Here is an 11,035-nt window from a genome sequence, read left to right as displayed (position 1 = left end):
AGCACTGGATGGAATGGAGGGGCTGCAATGTCTGGAGCTGCACTTGGCAATGGCACCTGAGACCCTCTGGGGAAGGACTGAGGGACAAACCAATGAAGCTGCTGTGTGTCCACATGGAAGGCTGCTCTTGGCAGCCCAGGCAGGATGATGACACGGAGGAATTATTCTTTAAGGAATGGCCAAGAAACATCTCCAAATACACTGCCCTTGACCTTGCCAGGGAGGTCAGCTGGCAGTGTTAACTGAGAGCAGCACACAGCTGGTCAGACTGGTCTGGGAGATTCCTAAAACACCTGGATGACAATTGCTCGGTTACAGGGATTCAGGGAGCCACTTCGGAGAGGTCCCAGGTTGGACTTGATGATCTTGGAGTTCTTTTGCAACCTTCCTGATTCAGGGATTCTTTTTCCCGTTGGAGCTGCAGCACGTTGGCTTTCCCAGGGCAGCTTCCTTTAGGACAGCCTTGCTGAGAGCTTTGCAGCTGATGGTACAGGGATCTGTGAGGAACAGCCCAGAGCAGCTGCTGCCTTAGGTGGGGGTGGCTGAGGGGAAGCTCTTCTGTCTCACCCCAGGCTGTTGCAGGCAGGCAGTGCTGGAGAGGAACACACTGCAGCCTGGCCCCAGGGAGTGACCTCTGGGAGATGAGACTTTCTGGGAGAAATTGTTCCCTGGGAGGGAGGTGAGGCCTTGGCCCAGGTTGCCCAGAGAAGCTGTGGCTGCCCCATCGTGGGAAGTGTCCAAGGCCGGGTTGGATGGGGTTGGAGCCAGCTGGTGTGGTGGAAGATGTCCCTGTCCATGTGTTCTGATCCAATTAGGGAGAAATGTCTCAGCCTGAATTAAGGTGTAAATGAGACCATTTGCTGACAACAGGCAGATTTTATTTAATACAGATTTTATTTAACAATAAATGTGAGGTAAAGAGATAGGTAGAGGTAAAGGGTACTTAAATGGAAACTACAGGAAATCTTCCTAATTTTAAGTCTTCTCTTGTCTCTAATTCCTATAGTCTAACTGCAAGTATCTATCTATGTGCCCTATAAATATAGTAATTATTATAATATGTAAATATAGTATATCTATCTTATGTAACCTATCTTCGAAGTAAATCTAAAATAGTCTACCTAGATATTATAACTACATATTATAATAATTATTAATTAAATTACTTAATTACTTAACTAGCCAAATTAATTAATTAAAGTAGTTAATTGACTTAAGCCATATTTGGTTTTTTTGGCAATAATCAAGTATTTTGTCCTCCTGCAGGGAGTTTCTGGGAGCAAGAGGTCCTGTCTTGCTCATTCCCTGCAGGAGTAGTCGAGTATTGGAATAAGTGTCGCAGGTTGGTAGTGGTGTCAGTGTCTGTGTTGTAAGCAGTTAAGAGGTGTCTGGGCCCGGCCTGGCGCTGGAGCGGGGCCTAATCCTGGGGCTGTCCCACCGTGCAGGAGCAGAACAGCCTGCGCAGAGCCCCGAGCGCCCGCCTGAAACAGGAGAGATGTTTGGTGGGGACAGCCAGCTGCCTGCTGAGGGCCTGGGCCTCCAGCTGGGGAGGCGAGGGGCTGGGGGGGCAGCAGGGGCTGCGTGGGGCAGGGACCTGGCTCTGTGTCCCTGCCTCTGCCACCTGCTTGTCGAAGGCAGGAGAAGCTTCAGTCCCCCCGGGGGACAGGGCTTCCAGCTGGGGAGGTGAGGCGCAGAGCGGCACTTGTGTGCACGGGGCAGGTGCCCGGCGCTCAGCCCATGCCTGGCGAGGGACGGGCACTGGGAGCCCCTCTGCTGCAAGAATTCTCAGCCTGTCTTCTGTGCCTTGTCCTTGGGACAGCTCCAGCACGCTCAATTCTTCCCACTCGTCCTCCTCCGGGAGCAAGGGCTTGACCCCCAAGCTGGGGACGCTCATGTGTTCCCAGTCCGCCCGTGTCAGCTTTCTGTCGCTGTCATCTTCCCATCGGGAGAGCCAGGAGGGTGTGTAGTCTTCCCAGTCGCAAAAGTCCTGGCCCAAGGAGTCTTCATCCTGGCCCAGCTCTTGGGCAGTGGAGTCCTCCCAGTCGGACAGGAGTTCTTGGTAGTTACTGAATTTTCTTGGGGGCTGCCCTTTCATGCTGCATTCTTCCAAGTCGGGCGCTTCCGGGGAGCTACTGCCTTTTCCATGGCATTGCTCTTCCTTGCTGTATTCTTCCCTGTCAGACAGTTCATCGTACCTCTTGACCTCTTGGGACTTCTCTTCCTCCCTGTATTCTTCCTGGTCGGGCAGTTTTTGGTAGCTACTGCCTTCCCCTTGGGACTGCTCTTCCTCACTGTAGTCCTCCCAGTCGGACACTTCTTGGTAGCTCTTCACTTCTCCTTGGGGCTCCTCTTCCTTGCCATATTCTTCCCAGTCAGACAATTCCTGGTAGCTCTTGACTTCTCCAGGGGACAGCTCCTGCTCAATGCAGTCTTCACCCTGGGACACTTCTTGGTATGTGATGATGTCTTCTTGGGACAACTCTTGGTCTCCCTCATCTTCCCACTGGGAAATGTCTTGGTCAACGTAGTATTTCCAGCCTATGCCCTCCCCAGGGAAGGGCCCCTCGTCAGTGTCTTGCACTGCCAGGACTGAGTCCCCTCCTGCTCCCTCCTCCTGCTCGCTGAGGGCCTGGGCTTTCAGCTGGGAAGGTGAGGGGCTGCTGGGGGAGCAGGGGCTCTGCGGGGCAGGGACTGGGCTCTCTGTCCTTTCTGCTGGAACGGTTTTTACCATGTCTGTATCCATGGTTTGTTCCAGGTTTCTCTCTTCCTCTGGCTCCTGGTGAGATCCCTGGATCTCAAGCTCAGGCTCGCTCAGGATCTCACAGGTGATGGACTGGTCTGTGTCCAGCAGGGCCTTGCTGCCCTCTGAGGGGCTGTGTGGGGCAGGGACTGGGCTCTCTGTCCTTTCTGCTGGAATTGTTGTTATCATTTCTGTAGCTGTGCTTTGTTCTGGGACCCTCCGTTCCTCCGGCCAGCAGCTGAGCACACGCTCTGCCTTCCTCATGATCTCCCTGAAGAGGTAAAAGGTCATGTCCAGCAGATCCTGGGTGCTGTCTGGGGGGCTCTGCGGGGCAGGGACTGGGCTCTCTGTCCTTTCTGCTGTAAGTAATGGTGCCATTTCTGTAGCCGTAGTTTGTTCCAGCTCTCTGTGTTCCTCCAGCTCCTGACTGGATCCCTCGATCACAAGCTCAGCCTTCTTCACGATCCCACATGTGATGTATTGCTTTGTGTCCAGTAGGGCCTCACTGCCCTCTGAGGGGCTGTGTGAGGCAGACACGGGGCTCTCTGACTCTGGTGCTCTTACGGTTTCTTGCATTTCTGCATTCCTAGTTTGTTCCAGGTCTCTCTGTTCCTCTGGCTCCTGGCTGGATCCCTGGATCACAAGCAGAGCCTTCTTCACGATCCCACATGTGATGTATTGCTTTGTGTCCAGCAGGGCCTCGCTGCCCTCTGAGGGGCTGTGTGGGGCAGGGACCAGGCTCTGTGTCCCTGTCGATGGCAACCGCTCTCTGAAGGCTGGAGAACCTTCTGCTTCTTCCTCAACAGGAGCCAGAGGCCCCTGGGGCTCCTCCTCCTCAGCAGCTCCAGCCGGAGCAGCAGCTGCCAGCTCGGTGTTCATGGCACTCACCGGGGCAGGAGCTGGACTGGGCAGGTCATGGGCTGTCTCTGCTGCCACCTCTGTGCCCACGCTGCTGGCAGAGCTGGGCCCCTCCTGGGGAACAGTCTGGGGGTCCCCAGCATTCAGCGGGCGCCAGAGTTTGTCCCAGGTGCTGTAACCGACATCATCTCCCCACTGGGACAGCTTTTTCTCACTCCTGTCTTCCCTTTGGGGCAGCTCTTGGGCACTGGAGTCTTCTTCCTGACATTGCTCCTTGTCTGTCTTGTCTCCCACTTGGGAGACCTCTGGGTCTCTCTTATCTTTCCATTGGTACGGTCCATGCCCTTGCACATCTTCTTCCCACTGAGGCAGGTCATGGTATCTCTCACCTTCCCGCTGGGACAGCTCTCGGACTGCCACATGTCCCCATTGGGAAAATTCTTGACCTCTCAAATCTCCCCATTGGGACAGCTCTTGATATGTCTCTTCTTCCCTTTGGGACACCTCTTGCACTGTCGCATGTTCTTCCCATCGGGTCAGCTCCTGGTATCTCATACCATCTTCTTCCCATTCGTACAGCTCCTGGCGTCTCACGGTTTCTTCCCGTTGGTACAACTCTGGGTGTCTCCCATCCCCCCACTGGGAAAGTTCTCGGACTCTGCCATCTTCTTCAAATTCGTAGAGCTCTCGGTGTCTTCTGGCTCTCCATTGGGAACGTTGCTGGACTCTCACTTCTTCTTCCCATCGGTAGAGTTCTTGGAGTGTCACATCTTCTTCCCATGAGGTAACATCTGCGCATTGGGATAGGTTTGGATGGGTGTCGTATTTCCAGTCATCATCCACGTGGGCAAAGGCCCCCTCCTCAGTCTCTGACAGTGGCAGGTCTGAGCTGCCCACTGCCCCCAGCCACTGCCCGCTGAGTGCCTGGTCTTGTAGCCAGCTGGGCAAGGGGCTGGGGGGCTGGGAGTTGGGGGTGCCCTTGTCCTCATCCATCTCTGTCGTCCTCTGCTCGAGAGGGATGCAGGGAGCTGCTTCCTCCTAAGAGCGCAGCTCTCCTGGCAGTGGGCACCCCAGGGCTCTGTGCCCCTTAGATACCCCTGGGGCAGGGCGGGGCTCTGTGACCTCACAAGGCTCTCTGGGCACCACCATGTCCCGCATCACAAAGGGCCCTGAAAGGCACCTGCATCACAAAGGGCCACACCTGGCACCCCATGGGCAGGGAGAGGACAGGCACCCCATGGGCAGGGGAGAGGACTGGAACTGGCCCTGGGCACCCCTGGCATTTGTGGACTTGTAGCCCCTGCTGTGCCCAGAGCCCTGGCTCTTGGGGGGGAATGTCCTTCCAGCATAAAGTGCTGGAGAAAGCACAGGGCAAAACAGTCTCTCCCCTCCCTCCAGGCACTCCTTCTTTTTATCCAAGTGTTCTACAAAAATAAAGTGGCCACTTAATAGGTTTGAGTGCAGGCACTGCCCTGAGCTAGTGCTGCCAGTTGAGCCCCCATTCCTGCAGGACTGTGTGCAGGTGCCAGGGGGAGCAGGGTGCTGTGGCAGCAGGAGATGTGTGCAGGGTCCAGGCTGAGGGTGATGCTCGGGAGCAGGTGCCACGCGGGCACTGCCGTGCTGGCGATGCTGGTGGGAACAGGAGGCCCGTGCAGGGTCCTGCTGGGAGCCTGTGGCACCTGCAAATGGGCCCTGGGTGTGCAGGGCACGGGGGCAAGCGCAGCACTCGGGTGAGGGGATGTGTGTGGGGGGCACCCAGGGGACCTGTGTGCTCCTGCAAGCAGGGGCGTGCGGGGCACTGTCGCCAACAGCCCTGTGCACCTTCAGGGCCCTGGTGCGGGGCTGTGGGGCAGGTGTGCTGGTACAGGTGTGCTGGTTACAGGTGTGCTGGGCACAGGTGTGCTGGGCACAGGTGTGCTGGGTGCAGGTGTGCTGGGCACGGGTGTGAGCCTGCGAGCGGGGCGTGTGTGCAGAGCGGGGCTGTGAGCTCGGGCACGCTGTGCCAGCTGGGAACCGCAGGCAGGCTGTGAGCGTGCCAGGCCATGGGGGGTGTGCACAGCACCGCTCGGAGCACCAGTGCCCTGGGAATGTGAAGGGCAGTGTCGGGAGTGCCTGGCAGAGTGCTGCCCTCTGGGAGTGTGCAGGGCAGCCTGCAAGGGCACTGCACACACCTCACTGCTGCTCCTTGGCTTCCCTCCCTCACCAGTGTTAGGATTCTCACTGTGCAGCCCTATTTACTTCTTCCCAGTTCAAGGAGCACTGGGACAGCGCTCTCAGGCACATGGTGGGATCGTTGGGGTGTCCCGTGCCGGGAAGGAAGTTAGACTCAATGATCCTTGTGGCTCCCTTTCAACTCAGGGCAGTCTGTGATTCTATGAGTTCATAAATCTTATTTTAAACTGCATTTTAACCCTTGGAGAGGGAAAGGCTTGATAACTCCGGGCACAAAGAAGATCCTGAGATGAACCTGGGGAACAGCAGTAGCAGTTTCCCTCCTTCAGCACTCTTCCTGCTCCTCAGAAGGGCTGGCCTGAGTTATGAACACCCTAACTCCCCATCTGCTGAGCCATTGACCTGCCTGCAGAAACAATTAACAGCAGAGCCCATCAGTGCTAATTGTGGTGCATCTGCATCAAGAAAAAATCTCAGTTCCATAGCAGGAAAGACAACTGGTCTTGGAAACAAAGGCCTCTTGTTGGCATCAGATCTTTGCTGGATTTTTAATTCCTTTTAGTTCTTAGTTGTGATTTTGGTTGTTCAGGGAAACTGCAAGATGTTCTTTATTTGGGAATGCTCATCAGGAATACATATTACTGTGTCTCTCCCTTTTTTCTTAAGAGATTGTGCTGGTTTAAAGGTAAACCGGAGAAATTAATCCAACTCAGAATATAAGTCAGAGTTACAATTTAATAAAAATAATACAATAAGTACAATTATGTGGACAAACAATTGGTTTTAACCCACAAAACCCAGATGTATAACCCAGCAGCCTGGGGCACGAACAGAATGGTGTTTGTTGGCCCCTGTGCTGAGCCCCACGTGGTCCCCCTGAGTCCAAAGTAAGAGGAAAGGTTAACCTGTTGGTGAGAGTGGTGGTCACAGTCTGGTCAAGGTTCTGGTCCTCCTCTGGATCCAACAAGTGGGCCAGAAGTCCCAAGACCCCAAGATTGTATACTCTCAGGTTCCAGTGGGAATGCCCAGTACCTCCCCCAGGGTGGGGAGTTCCACAATGGGTGATTGTGAGTCTTGAGATATTTTTTGAATCCGTGGTGGCCCGTTAGCAGCCATGACCTCTCAGGCTGGGTGTGGAGGTGCTAATGACTCCCTGGAGGGGAGTTAACATCACCCATAACTACAGCCTGAGGGGTCAGGTGTGCTCTGGGCAGCTGCTGCAAATGGTCTGTTGTTAACAGTTCCTGGGAAATGACGTGGAGGGTGTAGAACAGACAAGTTCGAGGCTCTGGTTCTGAACCCAGGGCCCAGCTGTGCTGCTGCTGGAAATGCTCATTCACTTAAAATCCAGCATTCCCAGGACTCTGCCCTGAGATTTTGTGTAGAGCTCGCTGGGAAATTCAGCTGCTCTGCTCTGGGTTGCACTTTGGCTGCTGTTTCTTTCCTTTGTTGAAACTAGGCAATCAGTGTATTTGCCACTGTGCAGCAGGAAATCACAGGAGCTGGAAACACCCTAAAAATCATCTCAGTCTTCCGGTAGCACGAGCACTTCCCAACACAGTGAGCCCAGGGAGTGCAGGGGGTGGGGGGCCAAGCTCAGGAAGGATAATGAAGGCTTGACACAAAGGGTAGGAAGCAACATCCAATTTTTTTAATGGCTTTTTCCAGCTGTCATCCTACCCACCCCCCACACAGCCAGCCCCTGACTTAAACATGAATCAGACATTCTCAACACTCCCACACTCCTCTGGGGAGCAGGACAAGGACCTGGAGGGCCCAGAGCAGGCACAAGGTGTTGGGAGAGGAATGTGAGCTGACCTGTATCTGCTCAGCCCATGGGACACAAGAAGAAGAGGGGTGGGAATGCTGTGAGGAGTCGGCTGTGCCTCAGGATCTCATGGGCAGCAGGAGCCCCTGGCTGGGAGGTGGCTGTGGGGTCACATCTGTCACATCCCTCATAACTCAGCAGCAGCCTTAGATGTGGTCTGGCCCCAGGAGGTGCCCTGGAACGTGGTGCAGCAGCCATGCAGATCCCACCTGTGGAATTGTTCTCCCACTGTGCTCCTGAGAGCTCTTTCCATGTTTTTTTCACCCCATTAAGCCTAAATCCCTGCCCTGCCCCGGCCCAGCTGAGCAGCACAGTCAGGTCTGGCCCTGCAGCAAGAAATGGAGGCAATGGAGGTCAGGGACTGTAAGGGGGGTACTTTTGAATTAGATGATCAATGGAGCATAGAGGTGTGAGAACGGAATCATATTAGGATGTGAAACCAGCTAGAGTATGGCACAATGTAACTTCATGGCACAAGCTAATTGTAAGGTCCATTGTGCTTTTCAGCAAGTCAACCTGATATCCCCTATTATCAGAGCTGAGTTCTTCCTTGGTTTTGCTACATATTGCAAGATAGATACATCTACCCTTGAAACACAATGGTAGAGGTCATACATAGGGGTGAGAAAGATGATGATGGGAGGAAGATTATGTGGGCAGGGGTCGCTCGCCCTTTGCCCCACAAGTAGGGCATGCGCAGACTGTTGCCATTAGGTAATGATCAGGCGGTGTTTGGCTGCCACTCAGGCATCACCTTATACTGTGTACTGGCCCTACGTAGTGTAATGTGGAACTGATAAAAATGGGGTGTCGGAACTGCTGAGTTGAGCGATACTCATCCTACCACCGAGACTGTGTTGCTCCGCGGGGACGCCCGCTAAGCATGGGTACCGACCAGCTGCTGCAGATCCTGACAGCCCTGGCCTGTCTGTGTGGGTAAGCACAGTTTATTGATAGGAAGCAACTGAGAGAACAAACTTTTTAATATCCTTTTAGTGTTCCTTTAATTCCCCTTTTATGTTTATAGTATTTTTTCCTTTAGTTTCCCTTTTTACTAACCAATATCGTGTTATCCATAATATTGTGTTAAGATCCTTTTTTGGTATCCCTTTTTCACTAGTTAATACTGTATTAAATGCTGTTCGTAGTATTTGTTTTAATGCCACCCGATAAGATAGTTATTTTGTATCCTTTTTTTTTCTTTTTAGTTTTTAATTCCTCTTGCTAAGTTTATTACTATTATTATTATTCTCACTGTAATAAAAGATATTTTGTGTGCTTGAGTATTTTTTGGCACTTGTCTTTATTCCGGACATGTATCCGAACGTACTGCTACAGGGACAGGGACTCTGTGTCAGGAAAGCTCAGGAGATCATCAGCTCAGGCAGCTCCTGCTGCCCCAGGGCCAGGGCAGCCTCTCTCCGTGGCTCCTCTGCTCACACCGGGAGGAGCCGCCGAGCCACTTGTTCCAACCCTGTCCCAGCAAGTGCCAGCCCCTCACTCCTACCACTCCTCCGTGTTGCTACTGCTGCTCCCAAAATTCATGAGCACACAAGCTCCCTAAATCGCAGGTTTGGAGCTCCAAAGCTGCCTAAATGGGGGCTACTGAGCCCAAAATCTGCTTCACTTGGTCTTTTGGAGCCCAAAAGCTCTTTCAATCACTCTTTCTGAGCTGAAAATATCCCCAAATTGCTATCCCTGGACCCAAAGCTCCTGATATCAGGTTTTCTGAGCCTCAACCTCCCCAAATTGGGGTTTCTTAGGCCCAAGGTTCCCTAAATTGGTGTTTTGGAGCACCAGGGCTCCCTAAATCATTCTTTCTGAACCCAAATGCAACCTGGAATCCTGCCCAAATCCTCTTGGAATGGCTGTTTCTCAGCCCCAAAGCTCCCTAAATCGGTGGTTTGGATCCCAAAATGTCCTTAAATGAGTGATTCTGAGCCTAAAATCTCTCTAAATTGCTGTTTCTGAGCTCCAAATATCCCTACATTTTCTTTTTATTGAGCCCAAATCTTGCTAAATTGGTGTTTCTGAGACCCAGAGCTCCCCAAGAGGTTTTTTCCTGAGCCAAAAAGCTCCTGAAATCGTTGTTCTGCAACCCCAAAGCCCCCCCAGTCGCTTTTTCTTAGCCCCAAAGCTCCTGAATTTACTGTTATTGCCCCAAACCCGCCAAAACAGAGGTGTCTAAGCCACGAAGTTCCTGAAATTGGGGTTCCAGAGCCCCGAACCCCCCAACTCGATCCCCGTGCCCCCTTTTCCTCTCCCCGGGGCTCCGGTTCCTCTCCCGCCCCGGGAACCGCCCCCCGCCCGCAGCATTTTCGCTCGTGGTTTCCGAGAAAGCCGGAGGGAACCCGAGCGTTGGGTGAGGAGGGTGTTCGGGTGGGGGTGGAGCCCGCGGGGGTGGATCGGGAGCGGGCTTTGACCGGGAGCAGCCGCCGGGCCCTCTCCTCTCGCCGCGGAGCCGCCGGTGCCCGACCCCGGCCCGGTAAGTGCAGCCTCTCGTCCCACCTCTGCCCTGCTGGGCTGCTGCTGCTCCCGCAGCTCATGTTTCTGCACCCAGAGCTCCCTAAAGCGCTGGGTTGGAGCTCCAGAGCCGTCTAAGTGGAGGCTACGGAGCCTGAAATCTGCTCGAATTGGTCTTTTGCAGTCCAGAAGCTCTTTCAATCGCTCTTTCTCAGCCAAAACTCTCCCCAAATCGCTCTCCCTGACCCAAAGCTCCCGACAACAGTTTCTCTAAGCCTCAGTTGTCCCAAATTGGGGTTTCTTAGGCCCGAGGTTCCTTAAAGTGGTGTATTCTGAGCCCCAAGGCTCCCTAAATCAGTGTTTCTGGACCCAAATGTATCCTGAATTGCTGTTTCAGGCCCCAAAAGCTCCCTAGGTGAGTATTTCTGAGCTCAGTAATGTTTCTGATAATGTTTTATTACATCTCACTCGAATTGCAGGTCCCTTCCCATTTCTCCTTTGGCAGAGATACTCCGGGGTTACAGACTCCCCCATGCCCTGGCTACACCCTCCCCACTGCACGCTGGTCTCCCCCTGCCTTTTTGGCCTATGTTGTATCCAACTGTGCCTTTCACTGTGGGGGCTGTCACACACATCCTTCAAAATGGGGCCATCCTGTCCCTGGGTGTGTGGTGGGTTGACCCTGACTGGGTGCCAGGCACCCACCAAAGCCACTTGATCACTGCCCTCCACACCTGGACAGGGGAGAGAAAATACAGCAAAAGGGTCATGGGTTGAGATAATATTCCCAAAATTCTGCTGTTGGGAGCCTCATGGTTAACCTGGAGACAGAGCAGCAAACTAAAGAAAAACTTGTATTGGAATAAAAGGGAGAGTTCACCGGACAAACCCCGGTGAGGTCTCTCCACTGAACAGGGGACACACCCCCCTTTTATCCCATCTCACCCGAAATGCAGGTCCCTCCCCGTTTCTCC

At 53.6% G+C, this 11,035-nt stretch overlaps 1 protein-coding gene across 1 annotated transcript in view; it reads right to left on the bottom strand.

The window, feature by feature from the left end:
- Positions 1-747: 747 nt before the first annotated feature.
- Positions 748-11,035, bottom strand: part of LOC127461272 (uncharacterized) — a 107,747-nt gene continuing 97,459 nt past the window's right edge. The window contains exon 3 of the mRNA XM_051768938.1: positions 748-3,676. Coding sequence (XP_051624898.1) covers positions 1,418-3,619 — 2,202 coding nt within the window. The 5' untranslated portion in view covers positions 3,620-3,676 and the 3' untranslated portion in view covers positions 748-1,417. The remainder of the gene's footprint in view (positions 3,677-11,035) is intronic.

This window comes from Manacus candei, unplaced genomic scaffold (assembly GCF_025592945.1).
Source record: "Manacus candei isolate 608988 ecotype Guabito, Panama unplaced genomic scaffold, ASM2559294v1 h1tg000099l, whole genome shotgun sequence".
Taxonomy (NCBI): Eukaryota; Metazoa; Chordata; class Aves; order Passeriformes; family Pipridae; genus Manacus; species Manacus candei.
The sequence above is the reverse complement of the archived record's forward strand: the minus strand, read 5'-3'. Positions and strand labels throughout refer to the sequence as shown.